This window comes from Hibiscus syriacus, unplaced genomic scaffold (genome assembly GCF_006381635.1).
Source record: "Hibiscus syriacus cultivar Baekdansim isolate YM2019G1 unplaced genomic scaffold, ASM638163v2 tig00111566_pilon, whole genome shotgun sequence".
In the NCBI taxonomy this organism is placed as follows: domain Eukaryota; kingdom Viridiplantae; phylum Streptophyta; class Magnoliopsida; order Malvales; family Malvaceae; genus Hibiscus; species Hibiscus syriacus.
In genome coordinates this window covers 980,579-1,003,048 of record NW_024063122.1, presented here as the reverse complement: position 1 = coordinate 1,003,048, position 22,470 = coordinate 980,579, and the positions used below count along the sequence as shown (strand labels likewise).

Sequence of the window (22,470 nt, the reverse complement as noted above, 5' to 3'; positions counted from 1 at the left end):
GACCTAGAGGTTCCTCGGCTGTCCTCAACATGAAGGCCTGCCGGAATTTTATACTTGTTAAAACAAGGAACCAATGCTGTAATGGTATAGCAAACATGAAAAAATATATCATCAAGAGGAACAGAGAGAGAGAAAACCTGTCCACGATGTGAAATTGACAATGTACAAGGCTACTGAAACCAAGGTTCTCCATCGATTTGAACAGGCAATGCGGCAAAGAGTTGTATCTTAATCGACTGTCCCTGTGCAAGTCTTCAAGCACAAGACAGCCCCACCTGTTCATAACTCAAAGTAGCACAACTCAGATATTCTCCATAACCTAAACTTCAATTCCGAGTTTCTATAACTAAAAACACGAAAACTTGGACGAATTTAGTCTCTACAATAATTTGTCTCTAGTCCCTCTGCTCAAAATTCAAAATGTGTATTTTCAGTCCCAAGAACGGCCTTTTTTGCTGCTAATTACTTTTGTTAAACGTGATGGATATTTGCCCATTTGTACAACAAAAAGTTTCAAGGTGTAATAAAAAAGCCAAGTCAAATATTTGACAAATTACCAATAAACAATTAACCTCAAGACTGAAAATACACATTTTGAGAAGTAGAGGGACTGCCGGACTGGAAATGATCAAATTATAGTAGAAGGATGAAATCCTTCAAAAACACCTAGTGCAAGGACCTTCTAAGAATTTGATCAAAGGCAGTTTATTGCTTTACTCTCCAGCTGTCCAGCATAAAAGAAAAAAAAAAGACAAAAGCAGACCACCGTTATGCTGGGACAAAACAAAGTTCTTTAGGGCATTGGATCAAACTATAAGGAACTTGTTTTCACATTCCTTCAATACATGTTAAGTTTATGCTAAAGCATTAGCTTAGCCTTCATCAAGAACTAGATTAGCTGCAGTTTTCCGAGGTGCCAAGTCCAGGATATGCTGACAACCTCCAGTACTTTATCATGCATTGACTGAGGACTGAAATTATCATTCGTATCATCCTCGTTATGCCAAAGATCCACAACCCCCATGTAGCTTCCGATGTTTGCAACAAGTACACACTCTGGATCCTATGCGGGTTTAGAGCAGCATCATAAATTTTACAGCGTTAAAAGCAAATAGTTATTTACTCAAATAGAATTTTCTGACACTGAAATCTAAATTTTGACTCCGCCATTGTCGACGTATAAACAATTAGGGAACGAATTTCTCACGGGAAAAGAAACAAAGGAGAGTCATATAACTGAAAACAAGTTTGAAAGAGGCTGGACTAATAAACCCAAGAGAATTATGTGTACCCATTCTTCCAATTGAAAACTTTTTCTAAAGCTCAAAACTTATGCAAGATTTAAGAAAAACTCTTTCGAACAATCAACACATAATTATCTATATTTTTTCAAGTGTAAGTAAATAAATGCTAGCATCCATACCTCAGGAACTTCTATTTCGACACCATCCACCTCTACTCTAACTTGCCAAGGAAAATCTGCAATTGTCCTATCCATGATACTCTTAGCACCTTCTCTTGCATAAAGCACTTTATTGCATAAGAACCATTTATATTTTCTTGGATATCGGCAGTACTCTCAGTGGGTATGTCGCAGAAGCTGTTGTTACCACCTGTATCAAAAGATGTTTCACCATTATGCCGCTGCTTCTTGCTCTGACTCCTAATGGTTGCCAGTACTGAAGAAGCAAGATCATTTGCACCATGAGTGGGAGAGCTAAGAAATCCAGAATTAGGGCTCAACTCCTTAACATAAAGAGGTGAGAGAATCAGCCTTCTAAATGGACCTAAATCACAAATATCACCAGTTTCGTTAGACATACTACTGTGTTAGGTATGGCTCATAAATATACCAGTAAAGAGGACAGGAGATGGAGCGAAGGGAACGCAGCGAACATCAACTCTCCTTACAAAGAAAGTCTCGTTGTAGGGTTACAAATTATGTGGGTTGGGGGTGCGGGGGCGTAGGCCCCGCGGTACGGTACAGGGTTAATTTTGTAATTATGTACCAGGGTTTTCTATTATAAATAGAGATGTAACCTAGACCTAAAATATTATTGAATAAAATTATAGCGCCGCCTAGGCACCGAGGACGTAAGCACATTGCTGAACCTCGTAAAATTCTCGTGTTCTTTCATTTTCTTTACCCGTTTTCGTCAACAATTGGTATCAGATGTCAGGAGCAAAATTCGAAGTCGCGAAATTCGATGGTCAGGGTAACTTCGGATTATGGCAAACGAGGGTGAAGGATCTATTGGCGCAGCAAGGGATCTTGAAGGCTTTGCGACCTACAAAGCCGGCGTCGATGGATGAGGAAGATTGGGAAGAATTGCAGCAGCGAGCGGCAGGAACCATACGATTATGCTTGGCGGACGAGGTCATGTATCACGTCATGCATCAATCGTCTCCAGACGAAATTTGGAGGAAGTTGGAAAGTCAGTTTATGTCCAAATCCTTAACGACAAAACTGTATCTGAAGCAGCGGCTGTATGGGCTGAAGATGCAGGACGATCACGATTTGGCGCAACACGTGAATGTCTTCAATCAAATCGTTTCTGATCTGGCTCGGCTTGATGTGAAAATTGAGGATGAAGACAGAGCGATGATTCTGTTGTGTTCGTTGCCTTCCTCTTACGAACACATGGTGACTACTCTTACATATGGGAAAGAGACTATCAACGTTGAGGAGATTACTGCAGCCTTGTTGGCTCACAACCAGCGGAAGCAGAATGCAGGGGAAAGCTCTCAAGCCGATAGCTTATATGTCAAGGGTAATCGAGATCGTGGATGGAAGCCAGAGAAGGCAGGGTCCGGGAAGCGGAATTCCAGATCCAAATCCAGGGATAAGAAGACGATTCACTGTTACAAGTGCAAGGATGCGGGACATATGAAGCGAGACTGTCCGAAGTTGAAAAAGCAGACTGATGAGAAGCGTGATGGCTCATCCAAGTCTGTGAACGTGGTCGAGGATGATACTTCTGATTGCAGTGAGGGTGATATGCTTTCTATTTCAACGACACAATTGACGGATGCTTGGATTCTTGATTCTGGATGTTCTTATCACATCACGCCAAATAGGGAATGGTTTTCGACATACAGGCCGGTTAATTCTGGTTCGGTTTATTTGGGTGATGATCGATGTTGCAATATTGTTGGTATTGGTGATGTCAGAATTAAGTTGCACGATGGCTCCGTTCGGACGTTGAGTGGTGTTCGACATATCCCAGACTTGAAGAAGAATTTGATTTCCTTGGGCACTTTGCACAAGAATGGTTTTATCCCTAAGGCTGACGAGGATAGGGAAACCATTCGGATTGTTAAAGGAGCATTGACTGTGATGAAAGGCAAGATGACTGCAGGGAATATCTACAGATTGTTAGGGAGTACCGTTGCAGGTGGAGTTCACTCTGTTGAGTCCTGTGATGATACGACAAAATTGTGGCATATGCGCCTCGCTCATCTTAGTGAACGTGGTATGGCAGAATTACACAAGAGAAACTTGTTGCATGGTGTCAAAAGCTGTAAGCTCGATTTTTGCAAGTATTGTGTTCTTGGTAAACAGACTAAAGTCCGTTTCAAGACTGCGAAGCACACAACTCAAGGGATTCTTGATTATGTGCATTCTGATGTATGGGGGCCTTCCACGACATCGTCTTTGGGTGGATCTAGGTACTATGTTACTTTTATTGATGATTTTTCACGGAAAGTTTGGGTGTATTTTTTGAAACAGAAATCTGAAGTTTTTGAGAAGTTCAAGCTGTGGAAAGCTGAGGTAGAAAACCAAACAGGACGAAAAATCAAGTGTTTGCGGTCTGACAATGGTACGGAGTACACAGATTCACAGTTCCTACAATTCTGTAAGGAGCATGGGATTCAGAGGCATTTTACAGTGCGCAAGACACCACAACAGAATGGTGTTGCGGAACGAATGAACAGGTCGTTGAATGAAAGAGCCAGATGTTTGCGGTTGAATGCGGGCTTCCCAAACACTTCTGGGCTGAGGCTGTTAACATGGCGTGTTACCTTATCAACAGATCGCCAAGGGCATCGCTGGCTGGGAAAGTTGCAGAAGAGGTATGGACTGGTCATGATGTTAGTTTTGATAACTTACGGATTTTTGGTTGTCCTGCTTATGTGCATGTACCTGCTGATGAGAGATCCAAACTTGATGCAAAATCGAAGGAGTGCATTTTTCTGGGTTACAAGAAAGGTGTCAAAGGATTCAAGTTCTGGGATCCAGTTGCGAAGAAAGTTGTGATTAGTAGAGATGTCGTTTTGATGAACAGTCTATGTTGCAGCAGAAGCAAGACACGACAGTGGTAGATTTCGAGCAGTTTCCAGTTGAGAAACCAGAAACTTCTCAACCGACTTCTGGTGGTTCCACTACGGATGATTTGCAGGATTATAGTCTCGCCAGAGACAGGGTGAGACGGACGAATATAAAGCCTCCGAACAAATTGGGTTTTGAAGACTTGGTATCTTTTGCACTTACTGTTAGCAGTGATGATCCAGTTACTTTTCATGATGCCGTTACTAGTCAGGAAAACGACAAGTGGATGGCAGCCATGGTTGAGGAGATGGAGTCTTTGAATCACAATCGCACATGGGAGTTAGTTCCCCTTCCTGAGGGTAAGAAGCCGATTGGTTGCAAATGGGTGTATAAGAAGAAACCAGCAGTAACAGAAAAAGAGGGGGAGAAGTTCAAGGCTCGTTTGGTAGCGAAGGGTTTTTCACAGCAGAAAGGAGTTGATTATGATGAAATCTTTTCTCCTGTGGTCAGGAACACTTCAATCCGAGCAGTACTTGCATTGGTGGCTAGTTGGGATTTGCATTTAGAGCAGATGGATGTTAAAACTGCTTTTTTGCATGGTGATTTAGAGGAGCAGATCTACATGCGGCAACCTGAAGGTTTCACTCAACCTGGAAACGAGCATTTAGTTTGCAGATTGAAGAAATCTTTGTACGGGTTAAAACAGTCTCCGAGACAGTGGTATAAATGGTTTAACTCCTATATGATCAAGATTGGCTACAACCAATGTGAGTATGATTGTTGTGTCTATGTTAAGAGCCTTGATGATGGTTCTTTTATTTTTCTATTACTGTATGTTGATGATATGTTGATTGCTGCGAAGAACATGGATGATGTTATCGGTTTGAAAACTTTATTGAGTCAGGAATTTGATATGAAAGATTTAGGTGCTGCAAAGAAAATTCTTGGAATGGAAATTTGCAGGGACAGAGACTCAAGGAAACTGCGGCTATCTCAACGAGGTTATGTTGAGAAAATGCTAGAAAGGTTTGCGATGAGCAGCGCGAAACCAGTTAGCACTCCATTGGCGAATCACTTTAAGCTCTCATCAGAACAGTGTCCTAAGACAGATAAGGAAGCTGAAAATATGGAAAAGGTTCCGTATTCTAATGCTGTTGGCTGCTTGATGTATGCGATGGTATGTACTCGTCCTGATTTAGCTCATGCTGTTAGTCAAGTTTGTAAGTACATGTCTAAACCTGGTAAGCAACATTGGGATGCAGTCAAGTGGATCTTTCGGTACTTAAAGGGTACTGTGGGACATGGAATTGTTTTTGGGAGTCAGCGGGATAATCCTTTGGTTGTAGGATATGTGGATTCAGATTATGCAGGTGACTTGGATAATAGAAGATCTACGACAGGGTATGTGTTTACTCTTGGTGGAGGGCCTATTTGCTGGAAGTCTACTGTTCAATCTGTCGTGGCACTATCTACAACTGAAGCTGAATACATGGCAGCGGCTGAAGCTGCAAAAGAAGCTTTATGGCTTACTAGTTTAGTGAAGGAGTTGGGTGTTCAACAAGGTGGAGTTCAGTTGCTTTGTGATAATCAAAGTGCTATTCACTTGGCTAAGAATCAGGTGTATCGTGCTAGAACTAAACATATTGATGTAAGGTTCCACAAGATCAGAGAGTTGGTTACATCTGGAGAGGTTTTGTTTCAGAAGGTACATACTGATGAGAATGCCGCTGATATGTTCACCAAGCCAGTTACGACAGACAAGTTTAAGCATTGCTTGGACTTGTTGAATGTTTCGAGTTGTTAAAGAAGAAAGGTAACCTAACCCACATTGAAGTTTCCAAGGGGCAGGATATTCGCCAAGGTGGAGATTTGTTAGGTATGGCTCATAAATATACCAGTGCCCCCGCGGTACGGTACAGGGTTAATTTTGTAATTATGTACCAGGGTTTTCTATTATAAATAGAGATGTAACCTAGACCTAAAATATTATTGAATAAAATTCTAGCGCCGCCTAGGCACCGAGGACGTAAGCACATTGCCGAACCTCGTAAAATTCTCGTGTTCTTTCGTTTTCTTTACCCGTTTTCGTCAACAATTGGTATCAGATGTCACGAGCAAAATTCGAAGTCGCGAAATTCGATGGTCAGGGTAACTTCGGATTATGGCAAACGAGGGTGAAGGATCTATTGGCGCAGCAAGGGATCTTGAAGGCTTTGCGACCTACAAAGCCGGCGTCGATGGATGAGGAAGATTGGGAAGAATTGCAGCAGCGAGCGGCAGGAACCATACGATTATGCTTGGCGGACGAGGTCATGTATCACGTCATGCATCAATCGTCTCCAGACGAAATTTGGAGGAAGTTGGAAAGTCAGTTTATGTCCAAATCCTTAACGACAAAACTGTATCTGAAGCAGCGGCTGTATGGGCTGAAGATGCAGGACGATCACGATTTGGCGCAACACGTGAATGTCTTCAATCAAATCGTTTCTGATCTGGCTCAGCTTGATGTGAAAATTGAGGATGAAGACAGAGCGATGATTCTGTTGTGTTCGTTGCCTTCCTCTTACGAACACATGGTGACTACTCTTACATATGGGAAAGAGACTATCAACGTTGAGGAGATTACTGCAGCCTTGTTGGCTCACAACCAGCGGAAGCAGAATGCAGGGGAAAGCTCTCAAGCCGATAGCTTATATGTCAAGGGTAATCGAGATCGTGGACGGAAGCCAGAGAAGGCAGGGTCCGGGAAGCGGAATTCCAGATCCAAATCCAGGGATAAGAAGACGATTCACTGTTACAAGTGCAAGGAGGCGGGACATATGAAGCGAGACTGTCCGAAGTTGAAAAAGCAGACTGATGAGAAGCGTGATGGCTCATCCAAGTCTGTGAACGTGGTCGAGGATGATACTTCTGATTGCAGTGAGGGTGATATGCTTTCTATTTCAACGACACAATTGACGGATGCTTGGATTCTTGATTCTGGATGTTCTTATCACATCACGCCAAATAGGGAATGGTTTTCGACATACAGGCCGGTTAATTCTGGTTCGGTTTATTTGGGTGATGATCGATGTTGCAATATTGTTGGTATTGGTGATGTCAGAATTAAGTTGCACGATGGCTCCGTTCGGACGTTGAGTGGTGTTCGACATATCCCAGACTTGAAGAAGAATTTGATTTCCTTGGGCACTTTGCACAAGAATGGTTTTATCCCTAAGGCTGACGAGGATAGGGAAACCATTCGGATTGTTAAAGGAGCATTGACTGTGATGAAAGGCAAGATGACTGCAGGGAATATCTACAGATTGTTAGGGAGTACCGTTGCAGGTGGAGTTCACTCTGTTGAGTCCTGTGATGATACGACAAAATTGTGGCATATGCGCCTCGCTCATCTTAGTGAACGTGGTATGGCAGAATTACACAAGAGAAACTTGTTGCATGGTGTCAAAAGCTGTAAGCTCGATTTTTGCAAGTATTGTGTTCTTGGTAAACAGACTAAAGTCCGTTTCAAGACTGCGAAGCACACAACTCAAGGGATTCTTGATTATGTGCATTCTGATGTATGGGGGCCTTCCACGACATCGTCTTTGGGTGGATCTAGGTACTATGTTACTTTTATTGATGATTTTTCACGGAAAGTTTGGGTGTATTTTTTGAAACAGAAATCTGAAGTTTTTGAGAAGTTCAAGCTGTGGAAAGCTGAGGTAGAAACCAAACAGGACGAAAAATCAAGTGTTTGCGGTCTGACAATGGTACGGAGTACACAGATTCACAGTTCCTACAATTCTGTAAGGAGCATGGGATTCAGAGGCATTTTACAGTGCGCAAGACACCACAACAGAATGGTGTTGCGGAACGAATGAACAGGTCGTTGAATGAAAGAGCCAGATGTTTGCGATTGAATGCGGGGCTTCCCAAACACTTCTGGGCTGAGGCTGTTAACATGGCGTGTTACCTTATCAACAGATCGCCAAGGGCATCGCTGGCTGGGAAAGTTGCAGAAGAGGTATGGACTGGTCATGATGTTAGTTTTGATAACTTACGGATTTTTGGTTGTCCTGCTTATGTGCATGTACCTGCTGATGAGAGATCCAAACTTGATGCAAAATCGAAGGAGTGCATTTTTCTGGGTTACAAGAAAGGTGTCAAAGGATTCAAGTTCTGGGATCCAGTTGCGAAGAAAGTTGTGATTAGTAGAGATGTCGTTTTTGATGAACAGTCTATGTTGCAGCAGAAGCAAGACACGACAGTGGTAGATTTCGAGCAGTTTCCAGTTGAGAAACCAGAAACTTCTCAACCGACTTCTGGTGGTTCCACTACGGATGATTTGCAGGATTATAGTCTCGCCAGAGACAGGGTGAGACGGACGAATATAAAGCCTCCGAACAAATTGGGTTTTGAAGACTTGGTATCTTTTGCACTTACTGTTAGCAGTGATGATCCAGTTACTTTTCATGATGCCGTTACTAGTCAGGAAAACGACAAGTGGATGGCAGCCATGGTTGAGGAGATGGAGTCTTTGAATCACAATCGCACATGGGAGTTAGTTCCCCTTCCTGAGGGTAAGAAGCCGATTGGTTGCAAATGGGTGTATAAGAAGAAACCAGCAGTAACAGAAAAAGAGGGGGAGAAGTTCAAGGCTCGTTTGGTAGCGAAGGGTTTTTCACAGCAGAAAGAAGTTGATTATGATGAAATCTTTTCTCCTGTGGTCAGGCACACTTCAATCCGAGCAGTACTTGCATTGGTGGCTAGTTGGGATTTGCATTTAGAGCAGATGGATGTTAAAACTGCTTTTTTGCATGGTGATTTAGAGGAGCAGATCTACATGCGGCAACCTGAAGGTTTCACTCAACCTGGAAACGAGCATTTAGTTTGCAGATTGAAGAAATCTTTGTACGGGTTAAAACAGTCTCCGAGACAGTGGTATAAACGGTTTAACTCCTATATGATCAAGATTGGCTACAACCGATGTGAGTATGATTGCTGTGTCTATGTTAAGAGCCTTGATGATGGTTCTTTTATTTTTCTATTACTGTATGTTGATGATATGTTGATTGCTGCGAAGAACATGGATGATGTTATCGGTTTGAAAACTTTATTGAGTCAGGAATTTGATATGAAAGATTTAGGTGCTGCAAAGAAAATTCTTGGAATGGAAATTTGCAGGGACAGAGACTCAAGGAAACTGCGGCTATCTCAACGAGGTTATGTTGAGAAAATGCTAGAAAGGTTTGCGATGAGCAGCGCGAAACCAGTTAGCACTCCATTGGCGAATCACTTTAAGCTCTCATCAGAACAGTGTCCTAAGACAGATAAGGAAGCTGAAAATATGGCAAAGGTTCCGTATTCTAATGCTGTTGGCTGCTTGATGTATGCGATGGTATGTACTCGTCCTGATTTAGCTCATGCTGTTAGTCAAGTTTGTAAGTACATGTCTAAACCTGGTAAGCAACATTGGGATGCAGTCAAGTGGATCTTTCGGTACTTAAAGGGTACTGTGGGACATGGAATTGTTTTTGGGAGTCAGCGGGATAATCCTTTGGTTGTAGGATATATGGATTCAGATTATGCAGGTGACTTGGATAATAGAAGATCTACGACAGGGTATGTGTTTACTCTTGGTGGAGGGCCTATTTGCTGGAAGTCTACTGTTCAATCTGTCGTGGCACTATCTACAACTGAAGCTGAATACATGGCAGCGGCTGAAGCTGCAAAAGAAGCTTTATGGCTTACTGGTTTAGTGAAGGAGTTGGGTGTTCAACAAGGTGGAGTTCAGTTGCTTTGTGATAATCAAAGTGCTATTCACTTGGCTAAGAATCAGGTGTATCGTGCTAGAACTAAACATATTGATGTAAGGTTCCACAAGATCAGAGAGTTGGTTGCATCTGGAGAGGTTTTGTTTCAGAAGGTACATACTGATGAGAATGCCGCTGATATGTTCACCAAGCCAGTTACGACAGACAAGTTTAAGCATTGCTTGGACTTGTTGAATGTTTCGAGTTGTTAAAGAAGCAAGGTAACCCAACCCACATTGAAGTTTCCAAGGGGCAGGATATTCGCCAAGGTGGAGATTTGTTAGGTATGGCTCATAAATATACCAGTGCCCCCGCGGTACGGTACAGGGTTAATTTTGTAATTATGTACCAGGGTTTTCTATTATAAATAGAGATGTAACCTAGACCTAAAATATTATTGAATAAAATTCTAGCGCCGCCTAGGCACCGAGGACGTAAGCACATTGCCGAACCTCGTAAAATTCTCGTGTTCTTTCGTTTTCTTTACCCGTTTTTGTCAACAATTGGTATCAGATGTCAGGAGCAAAATTCGAAGTCGCGAAATTCGATGGTCAGGGTAACTTCGGATTATGGAAAACGAGGGTGAAGGATCTATTGGCGCAGCAAGGGATCTTGAAGGCTTTGCGACCTACAAAGCCGGCGTCGATGGATGAGGAAGATTGGGAAGAATTGCAGCAGCGAGCGGCAGGAACCATACGATTATGCTTGGCGGACGAGGTCATGTATCACGTCATGCATCAATCGTCTCCAGACGAAATTTGGAGGAAGTTGGAAAGTCAGTTTATGTCCAAATTCTTAACGACAAAACTGTATCTGAAGCAGCGGCTGTATGGGCTGAAGATGCAGGACGATCACGATTTGGCGCAACACATGAATGTCTTCAATCAAATCATTTCTGATCTGGCTCGGCTTGATGTGAAAATTGAGGATGAAGACAGAGCGATGATTCTGTTGTGTTCGTTGCCTTCCTCTTACGAACACATGGTGACTACTCTTACATATGGGAAAGAGACTATCAACGTTGAGGAGATTACTGCAGCCTTGTTGGCTCACAACCAGCGGAAGCAGAATGCAGGGGAAAGCTCTCAAGCCGATAGCTTATATGTCAAGGGTAATCGAGATCGTGGACGGAAGCCAGAGAAGGCAGGGTCCGAGAAGCGGAATTCCAGATCCAAATCCAGGGATAAGAAGACGATTCACTGTTACAAGTGCAAGGAGGCGGGACATATGAAGCGAGACTGTCCGAAGTTGAAAAAGCAGACTGATGAGAAGCGTGATGGCTCATCCAAGTCTGTGAACGTGGTCGAGGATGATACTTCTGATTGCAGTGAGGGTGATATGCTTTCTATTTCAACGACACAATTGACGGATGCTTGGATTCTTGATTCTGGATGTTCTTATCACATCACGCCAAATAGGGAATGGTTTTCGACATACAGGCCGGTTAATTCTGGTTCGGTTTATTTGGGTGATGATCGATGTTGCAATATTGTTGGTATTGGTGATGTCAGAATTAAGTTGCACGATGGCTCCGTTCGGACGTTGAGTGGTGTTCGACATATCCCAGACTTGAAGAAGAATTTGATTTCCTTGGGCACTTTGCACAAGAATGGTTTTATCCCTAAGGCTGACGAGGATAGGGAAACCATTCGGATTGTTAAAGGAGCATTGACTGTGATGAAAGGCAAGATGACTGCAGGGAATATCTACAGATTGTTAGGGAGTACCGTTGCAGGTGGAGTTCACTCTGTTGAGTCCTGTGATGATACGACAAAATTGTGGCATATGCGCCTCGCTCATCTTAGTGAACGTGGTATGGCAGAATTACACAAGAGAAACTTGTTGCATGGTGTCAAAAGCTGTAAGCTCGATTTTTGCAAGTATTGTGTTCTTGGTAAACAGACTAAAGTCCGTTTCAAGACTGCGAAGCACACAACTCAAGGGATTCTTGATTATGTGCATTCTGATGTATGGGGGCCTTCCACGACATCGTCTTTGGGTGGATCTAGGTACTATGTTACTTTTATTGATGATTTTTCACGGAAAGTTTGGGTGTATTTTTTGAAACAGAAATCTGAAGTTTTTGAGAAGTTCAAGCTGTGGAAAGCTGAGGTAGAAAACCAAACAGGACGAAAAATCAAGTGTTTGCGGTCTGACAATGGTACGGAGTACACAGATTCACAGTTCCTACAATTCTGTAAGGAGCATGGGATTCAGAGGCATTTTACAGTGCGCAAGACAGCACAACAGAATGGTGTTGCGGAACGAATGAACAGGTCGTTGAATGAAAGAGCCAGATGTTTGCGGTTGAATGCGGGGCTTCCCAAACACTTCTGGGCTGAGGCTGTTAACATGGCGTGTTACCTTATCAACAGATCGCCAAGGGCATCGCTGGCTGGGAAAGTTGCAGAAGAGGTATGGACTGGTCATGATGTTAGTTTTGATAACTTACGGATTTTTGGTTGTCCTGCTTATGTGCATGTACCTGCTGATGAGAGATCCAAACTTGATGCAAAATCGAAGGAGTGCATTTTTCTGGGTTACAAGAAAGGTGTCAAAGGATTCAAGTTCTGGGATCCAGTTGCGAAGAAAGTTGTGATTAGTAGAGATGTCGTTTTTGATGAACAGTCTATGTTGCAGCAGAAGCAAGACACGACAGTGGTAGATTTCGAGCAGTTTCCAGTTGAGAAACCAGAAACTTCTCAACCGACTTCTGGTGGTTCCACTACGGATGATTTGCAGGATTATAGTCTCGCCAGAGACAGGGTGAGACGGACGAATATAAAGCCTCCGAACAAATTGGGTTTTGAAGACTTGGTATCTTTTGCACTTACTGTTAGCAGTGATGATCCAGTTACTTTTCATGATGCCGTTACTAGTCAGGAAAACGACAAGTGGATGGCAGCCATGGTTGAGGAGATGGAGTCTTTGAATCACAATCGCACATGGGAGTTAGTTCCCCTTCCTGAGGGTAAGAAGCCGATTGGTTGCAAATGGGTGTATAAGAAGAAACCAGCAGTAACAGAAAAAGAGGGGGAGAAGTTCAAGGCTCATTTGGTAGCGAAGGGTTTTTCACAGCAGAAAGGAGTTGATTATGATGAAATCTTTTCTCCTGTGGTCAGGCACACTTCAATCCGAGCAGTACTTGCATTGGTGGCTAGTTGGGATTTGCATTTAGAGCAGATGGATGTTAAAACTGCTTTTTTGCATGGTGATTTAGAGGAGCAGATCTACATGCGGCAACCTGAAGGTTTCACTCAACCTGGAAACGAGCATTTAGTTTGCAGATTGAAGAAATCTTTGTACGGGTTAAAACAGTCTCCGAGACAGTGGTATAAACGGTTTAACTCCTATATGATCAAGATTGGCTACAACCGATGTGAGTATGATTGTTGTGTCTATGTTAAGAGCCTTGATGATGTTTCTTTTATTTTTCTATTACTGTATGTTGATGATATGTTGATTGCTGCGAAGAACATGGATGATGTTATCGGTTTGAAAACTTTATTGAGTCAGGAATTTGATATGAAAGATTTAGGTGCTGCAAAGAAATTCTTGGAATGGAAATTTGCAGGGACAGAGACTCAAGGAAACTGCGGCTATCTCAACGAGGTTATGTTGAGAAAATGCTAGAAAGGTTTGCGATGAGCAGCGCGAAACCAGTTAGCACTCCATTGGCGAATCACTTTAAGCTCTCATCAGAACAGTGTCCTAAGACAGATAAGGAAGCTGAAAATATGGCAAAGGTTCCGTATTCTAATGCTGTTGGCTGCTTGATGTATGCGATGGTATGTACTCGTCCTGATTTAGCTCATGCTGTTAGTCAAGTTTGTAAGTACATGTCTAAACCTGGTAAGCAACATTGGGATGCAGTCAAGTGGATCTTTCGGTACTTAAAGGGTACTGTGGGACATGGAATTGTTTTTGGGAGTCAGCGGGATAATCCTTTGGTTGTAGGATATGTGGATTCAGATTATGCAGGTGACTTGGATAATAGAAGATCTACGACAGGGTATGTGTTTACTCTTGGTGGAGGGCCTATTTGCTGGAAGTCTACTGTTCAATCTGTCGTGGCACTATCTACAACTGAAGCTGAATACATGGCAGCGGCTGAAGCTGCAAAAGAAGCTTTATGGCTTACTGGTTTAGTGAAGGAGTTGGGTGTTCAACAAGGTGGAGTTCAGTTGCTTTGTGATAATCAAAGTGCTATTCACTTGGCTAAGAATCAGGTGTATCGTGCTAGAACTAAACATATTGATGTAAGGTTCCACAAGATCAGAGAGTTGGTTGCATCTGGAGAGGTTTTGTTTCAGAAGGTACATACTGATGAGAATGCCGCTGATATGTTCACCAAGCCAGTTACGACAGACAAGTTTAAGCATTGCTTGGACTTGTTGAATGTTTCGAGTTGTTAAAGAAGCAAGGTAACCCAACCCACATTGAAGTTTCCAAGGGGCAGGATATTCGCCAAGGTGGAGATTTGTTAGGTATGGCTCATAAATATACCAGTGCCCCCGCGGTACGGTACAGGGTTAATTTTGTAATTATGTACCAGGGTTTTCTATTATAAATAGAGATGTAACCTAGACCTAAAATATTATTGAATAAAATTCTAGCGCCGCCTAGGCACCGAGGACGTAAGCACATTGCCGAACCTCGTAAAATTCTCGTGTTCTTTCGTTTTCTTTACCCGTTTTCGTCAACATACTGTGACAGTCCACGTGTAGGAGTCGTTGGCACCACAAGCAAAACCATATAGGAGATCCACCAAGGAAAGACCCGCTACATGACTCTTCACAATAGCTACAGAATGAAGCTTCATCACGCTGATCAGTAAGATCTGCCAATCTGCCCACTGATGCATCACGTGATTAAAGCCAATCATAGATACACACTTGCAATCCTTGTGTGCACTTGAAGAGCAGCTCAAGTGTGCCACTGTGCCACAGATGGTACAACGATGAATGAAAGTATCAGAAGACATCATAGGCCCTAGGGTTTGAGAAGGTGACATTGGCTTTAAGCAAGCACAGCAATTTAAGTTCTTTGCGCGGGATACAGATTCCAACTCCCAAGTATGAGGAGCTACAGGAACCTTATGCTTGGCCTTAGGATTTTTCTTTGACCTAGAACCAGCTTTCATCCAACTTAAGTTGATATTTATTCTCCACTGGAAAGCTGTATAAACTATAGTTAAAATACCAACTAGTCCAGCAATAACACGAGAAAATGAAGAACCGTGAATCAACCGCCATTTCAGCTGGATTGTTGTCCATCCAACTGGGATGCAACATTCGTCCTTCATCCATCTTCAAACTTATATTATAGCATTCTAATGTAGCTGAAAAGCACCACACCCGCTAGTCCCAAATATAAATATCAATACCAAGACTCGTTACCCGAAAAAATGAAAAACTTGCTATATGTTAACTATAGAAATCTAGATTCATATCATTATCCATATCCGTACTTGTTACACAATCTCATTAGGTTCACTTCTAGTCTTACAGCAATCCTCCAAGCGCCTTCTTTTTCCTCCTCAAAGAACCAAAAACATATATAGAGAAAAACCGCTTATCCAAATCACTAGTATCCAAGTAATACAGAAACTACAGTGCCTTGATCAGAGCCAAGAAGGAAAATAAACAATACCTGCAAAATAAGTAATAATGAATTCCTAGAGCCAGTGATTTATAAAGCATAAAATCAAAAAGGGACATCATATTGAATTTTACAATATAAAAGCAAAGTGCGGAAAAATCAATTCAATTGATCACGTGATCTATACAAATGCGATGCGCTGTTCGGCTACCGAGAGAACATAGTAAAATTAAAACAGCTAAAACGCATAACTATTTTTAGGATCACGAATAAAATAAAGAAAAACTTGGCAGTGAAGTAAACCTGAAATTTTTCCCTAAGCAAACAAACAATGAATCAGCTAATGAATGGCTTCACCAAACAAACATGAACAATAAGAAACAAATTATTCAAAAAAAAAGGAAAAAAATAGGAAGATTGAGACTTACAATAAGCGGCCAATACGAGAGAAAGAGAGAATCGATGAAATCGCAGAGTGAAAACCCTAGAACCAAGGAATGATCCGTGTGGAGAAATCGAGAACCGAAAAGCATGAATTAAAAAATTAGAAAGAAAAAAAGCACCAAATCTCAAGCTTTTAAAGATTCGACCAGTATACATAAAACGAAATCAATTTTTTTCAAAAAAAAAAAGGAAATTCAATTCAATTATAGCTCATTTTAAATAATTTTTTGGCTTAAATATACAAAAGGTGCCCAACATATGCCTTTGGTTCTAATTTAGTGTCTAACATTTATTTTGTTTCAGTTTGGTATCTAAGGTTTCATTCTGTAACTCAAATTGGATCATGCCATGACGGACCATTAAGCTTGGCTGTTAAGTGACACGTATCACAACCTGGTAATTTTAAAAAAAATTATTTAAAATTAAAAAATTATATATATATATTAAAAGAAAACTCAAATTTTAAAATAAATCCAAAACTTTGAAAATCTTCATTTCAACCCTAAACCCACATCGACCGCCATCTTTTACCGTCGATGAAGCTCCCATCAGTGACCAAAACCCCATAAAATCATTACCGGTCGACGATCGATCGATGATGAATCAATGTTTTATACCCCGCGAACCCTAGGATGAAAATCGCGATCCCACGCAATTTCGACGGTTTATCAACCATCGGTCATTCATGATTTCATTAGGGTTTTGGTCACTGAGTGGAGGGGAGGTCGGGTGGAGGTTCGTCGATGGCAAAAGACGATGTCCAACGTGGGCTTATGGGTTGAAATGAAGGTTTTCAAAGTTTTGAGTTTATTTCAAATTTTGGGTTTTATTTTTAATATATATATATATATAATTTTTTTAATTTTAAATAAAAATTGTAAAATTTCCAGGTTGTGACATGTGTCACTTAACGGCAAACTTAACGGTTCGTCACGACCTGACCCAATTTGAGTTATAGAATAAAACGTTAAGCACCAAACTGAAACGAAATAAACGTTAGGCATTCAACCGGAACCAAAGGCATACGATGGCACCTTTTTTACATTTAATCTATTACACCCCAATTTTGGGGTTAAAATTTTTCTTAATTTATTTTGAGGATTAATTTGAATTTTTGGTAAAATTTAAAAACCAAAATGGAATTTTAATTAATTTCAGGTCCAAAATCTGAAAGTTCTAAGCTTGAGGGACTTATGGCATAATTTATCCATTTTTTAAGTGTGGTGGCTATAAAACCCATTTTTCCTAAAGTTTCCTCGTTTGAAAATTATATTTTCTTTCTTCAAGCTTTCCATTTTTAGTAAACTTATCCCAGGAAAACTTTGATCGCCAATTTACCGTCGACCGTTGCTACGTTTAGTTCACCGCCCATACCATCATGTCTTTGGTGTAGTCCTGATTCCAATGGAATTAATTTGAATTTTTGGTAAAATTTAAAAACCAAAATGGAATTTTAATTAATTTCAGGTCCAAAATCTGAAAGTTCTAAGCTTGAGGGACTTATGGCATAATTTATCCATTTTTTAAGTATGGTGGCTATAAAACCCATTTTTCCTAAAGTTTCCTCGTTTGAAAATTAGATTTTCTTTCTTCAAGCTTTCCATTTTTAGTAAACTTATCCCAAGAAAACTTTGATCGCCAATTTACCACCGACCGTTGCTACGTTTAGTTCACCGCCCATACCATCATGTCTTTGGTGTAGTCCTGATTCCAATGGTGGTCGCCTTATAGTCACAGTAGTCGACGTGAGGAGGGGTGAACGATAATAAGTTTCTGACGAGTTGTTATTGAGCTCTCCACTGTTCGCCGTTGAGAACCAAAGTTGGTAAGTTCCTTAAAACGCTTGAAAATAATTTTTGTAATTTTTGTAATTTTTTCGTCACCAAACACTGCCGCACGCACCCCTCGTCGTTACGCGTGGGGTAAGTCTACCGCTTGGTGGGTTCTAGAAGCGGGTCAAACCGACCTGCTGACTGGCCCGTTGACCCGCCCGTCTAACCCGATCCGTACCGCATTTGACCCGTCTAATCCATTCAGCCCAGACCCAAATATGATCCAGAAAAAATATCGAACCTCCCCAACCTGAATCGGTCCAACTGAACTGAACCGAGCTGTACTGAGCTGACTTGAACTGTATCGAGCCGAGTCGAATCGGACTAAACTGGTCAATCAGTATCGTACTGTGCTGAGCGGCACCGTACCGCATCACATCGTTATTGCCATCGTTGACCGTTAACCAGAGTTGACTTTTTTCGAAAACCTTTTTCTTGACTTTTTCGATGTCCCGAGTCTAATTTTATGGTTTGTTTTTTCAAATTCTGATCTGAAAGCCCCAAATTAAGCATGTTTATCCAAAAATGATTAGTATTTTTAACAGTTTTGTTTATTTATTTGGGATTTGATTATGGAATTAATCTAAGACTATATTTTCGTGAAGGTACCAGTGATTCACCTGAACGAAGGTCGACCAGATCCGGTACTTCCCGTCTGACAGACCACCACGTTACACATTCTTCGAGAGTGACTAGTAGGTTTTCATAAATTATTTAATTAAGGTTTATTGTTTATTTTCTGTTAGATTTTGAGATACTTTTTTTTATTTGTAGGGTCTAGTGTTGTCGTCGATCGTGATAGGTAGACCCGAGAGTTGGCTACCATCCCATACTTCTCAGATTAGTACAGGTGTGTTCCTATTGGTGTTACATTACTATTTTAAATCATCTGTCTAAACTATTTTGAAAATTTAAATATTCTGACTGCATGAAATATGTTTTACTGCATACTCTGACTTCTGATATCTGATTTATCGTATATTCTAGCATGATCTTTGATTATTGTATTTTCTGTATGTGATTCTGAAAAATGGCATTCTTTAATGTTTTATTAAATTAAATTATTGTTTTCACGCAAATTCTTGTGTATTTACTATCACTGGGGATATAATTGGAGGAAGTATCTGAGGCCTAATATATGACTTGTAAGACCTTACCGCATGCAACTATGCTTTGTGCATTGGCCAATACCTTACCGCATACCCTTATGCTATCAGTATAAGGTCCTTACCGGGCGTACAAGTGGATGTATGGTTTAGGGGAACTTGCATATTTTGATGTTCGGATGGTGGTAGTGTTCATGTTTTAAAATCATGTTTTATAAATAAACTTTTACCAAAATATTTTATCTATATGTTTTTATACACCGCAAGGAGCACACTTAGCTTTTAAGCTTATTCTTTAATTTTTAAATTTTTAGATACTATCTGATAGTAGGCTAGCAGACTTGGCATTAGGACGTTTGACCATTCTACATTTTTGTACCACTGTATATTTTCTACGCCATCTCTGTTATATTTTAGTGATACATGTTTTATTCTCTTCTGTGTGTATCTGTATACCGATAATTTGTTCTGATCACAATTATATACGAAATTATGATGAAGTGTATATATATATATTGTTATGTATTTTCGTATTTTACCGTTAATCATATTTATTTACCGAAATGGATTTTAAATGTGTTTTGAATCTTAAAATGATTTCTGAATATGATATGTGACCGCCTAGATTCAGGTCTACCATTTAGGTCGGGTTTAGAGGGTTACATTTGGAGGTATTAGAACTTTCAATTTTAAACACTCGAACTATGGATGAGTCTAAATACCATATTTTTAAAGATATTTTCTAACATTTACAAACACTGTGTCACCTTATTTTATGAGTTTTAAATAAATTTGAGATTTATGATGCCAATCTAACTTAGGTTTAAATTCTTTCTATACAGCCTATTAGATCTGATATGATGAGTGCTAGAGGTCGTAGGATAGGTCGTTACCAAGGTCGTGGGCGAGCGACTTAACCTTCTTTTTCTTTAGATAATCCGTCATTAGTTAAAGATCCCCTTGCTCTGCGATTTCATCTGTCTACCTTCCGATAGGATCCGGTCGCACTTGTGTAAGACCCTCCATTACTAAGGACAAGTATGTTGAGATTGATCAAGGTGCCATAAGCAAAGTTATTTATCGCATGTTTCAGAGGGCAGGTAGAGCTCCTCTAATATGTCTGTTGTGGATATATCTATGTCTCTGGATGCTACTGGAGTGGTTTCGTTTGAGGGCATGAATGGGGGACCTCTGACAGATGATGAGTACTGGTTGGAGGACATCGAGAGGATTATAGACGATATGTAGCTGAGGCCCGAATAGAAGTTGAAGGGAGCACTAGCTTTGCTTAGGATGAAAATGATGAGATGGTGAAATTCAATTTCCAGAAGTATTTCGAGGGATCAATTGACTTGGGATCTTTTCAAGGAACATTTCCAGAGTCGCTACATCGGAGAGAGATACTTACATAAGCGACGTCAGGAGTTTGAAGTAGGATGATATGTCTGTTATGGATTATGAGATCGAGTTTATCAGACTGAGTCGATATGCTTCAGGTTTGGTGGACATCGAGGTAGATATCTACTTGAGGTTTGAAAATAGATTGAGATATGAGATTAGGGATCAAATTGCTACCCATTGAAAGAGGGACTTTGATACCTTGGTAGAGATAGCCAATACTATAGAGGAGATGAAACGAGTGGGTATGGAGCGTATAAGGGATAGAGACCGAGATGGAGATAGAGATCGATTCAGGGGATCTTCTGGTTTTGGTGATGTTTCTGCACGTACCAATAAGAGAGGTAGGGACGAGTCTTCTCATATCCAGACCTAAAGCGTCACATACTATAACAATTTTAGTTTATAGTTATGGTGGTTCTTCTAGAGTATCGTCTTTACCTACGTCTGAGTACTGTGGGAGACATCAATTTGGAAAGTGCAAAAATAAGATGAGTACTTATTTTAGATGTGGATATGGAGACCATTTCTTGAGGGATTGTTCAAAGTTAGCTTCCACCTTTCAGACATCCGTTCGTACTTATAGTATAGTTCAGACTTCAGTTGGGGGTCATAGTCAGCAGAGAGTATATGGGCCTGTTAGTAGGGACCGACCTTCTCAGGGTAGGGGTACAGCTCAGACTGAGGCCAAACAACCTAGATTGGTATATACTTCTAAACATCGACAGGATTGCGATGAGCTTGATGTGATTGTAGGTACCTTCATTATTTATTTAGTTTCGTATTATACCTTATCTGATTCTGGTTCTACCCATTCTTTTGTATCACATACTGTATCTGTAAGTCTCGATATTTCGATTGAGAATACCTAGAGTTCTATGACAATTCATATTCCTGCAGGTCTATCCTTAGAGTTTAACCAAATTTACAAAGAATGCCCATGGAGGCTCTATTCTCGCATCTATTCAGACCGAGTAAATTTTGAGGATGAAATTTCATTTAGGGAGTGAGTTGTCACACCCTAATTCTGGGATTAAAATTTTTCTTAATTTATTTTGAGAATTTATTTGAAATTTTGGTAAAATTTAGAGACCGAAATGGAATTTTAATTACTTTCAGGTCCAAAATCTAAAAGTTCTAAGCTTGAAGGGCTTATGACATAATTTAGCCATTTTCTAAGTGTGGTGGGTATAAAACCCATTTTTCCTGAAAGTTTCCTTATTTGGAAATTATATTTTCTCTCTCCAAGCTTTCCATTTTCAGCAAACTTATCCTGGTAAAACTTTGATCTTCAATTTATCACCGACCGTTGTTTTATTTAGTGCACCGCCCATACCATCATGTATGTGGTGTCGTCCTGAGTCCAACAGTGGTCACCTTGTAGTCAGAGTTGTCAGTATAAGGAGGTGTAAGCGATAACAAGTTTTTAATTAGTCATATCGAGCTCTTCGTTGTTCACCATTGTGAATCGAGGTTGGTAAGTGCCTTAAAATACTTGGAAAAAAAATTTATAATTTATTTTTTTTGTAATTTTCCATCACCAAACACTATCACACACGCCGCCACTGTGCGTGGGGGAAGTTCACCGCTTGGTTGCTTCTAGAAGCAAGTCAAATCGACCCGCCTGACCCGATCCATACCGCATCTGACTCGTTCGATCCATTCAGCCCATACCCAAATATGATTTGGCCCAAATATGGAACTGCCCCAACTGGATCGCCCCAAACTGAATTGATCCAATCGAACCGAACCGAGCCGCACCGAGCTTACCCAAAATGTGTCAAGACGAGCTAAATCATACTGAATCGGTCTATCCGCACGGTACTACGCTGAGCTGCATCACACTGCACCTATCATTTTGGACGTCGTTTAATCGTCGTCGTTAACCGTTGACCGACGTTAACTATTGACCAAAGTTGACTTTTTCTTAAAACCTTTTTCTTGATTTTTTTGACATCCCGGGTCCATTTTTCTAAATTTTCATCTGAAAGCCCCGTATCGAGCTTGTTAATTAAAAAATGCTT

The 22,470-nt window shown here is 40.8% G+C and overlaps 1 protein-coding gene and 1 pseudogene across 1 annotated transcript; one reads left to right on the top strand and one right to left on the bottom strand.

Moving 5' to 3' along the window:
• Positions 1-1,202: 1,202 nt before the first annotated feature.
• Positions 1,203-16,194, bottom strand: LOC120165067 (annotated as a pseudogene).
• Positions 16,195-20,721: 4,527 nt separating this feature from the next.
• On the top strand, positions 20,722-21,318 carry LOC120165044. The gene has a single exon (XM_039174636.1). The coding sequence runs from the start codon at positions 20,722-20,724 to the stop codon at positions 21,316-21,318; it is 597 nt and encodes a 198-aa protein (XP_039030567.1).
• Positions 21,319-22,470: the final 1,152 nt, after the last annotated feature.

What these genes read in the sequence shown, in the direction of transcription:
- LOC120165044 (XM_039174636.1), top strand. Translation starts at nt 20,722, where the DNA reads ATGGAGATAGAGATCGATTCAGGGGATCTTCTGGTTTTGGTGATGTTT.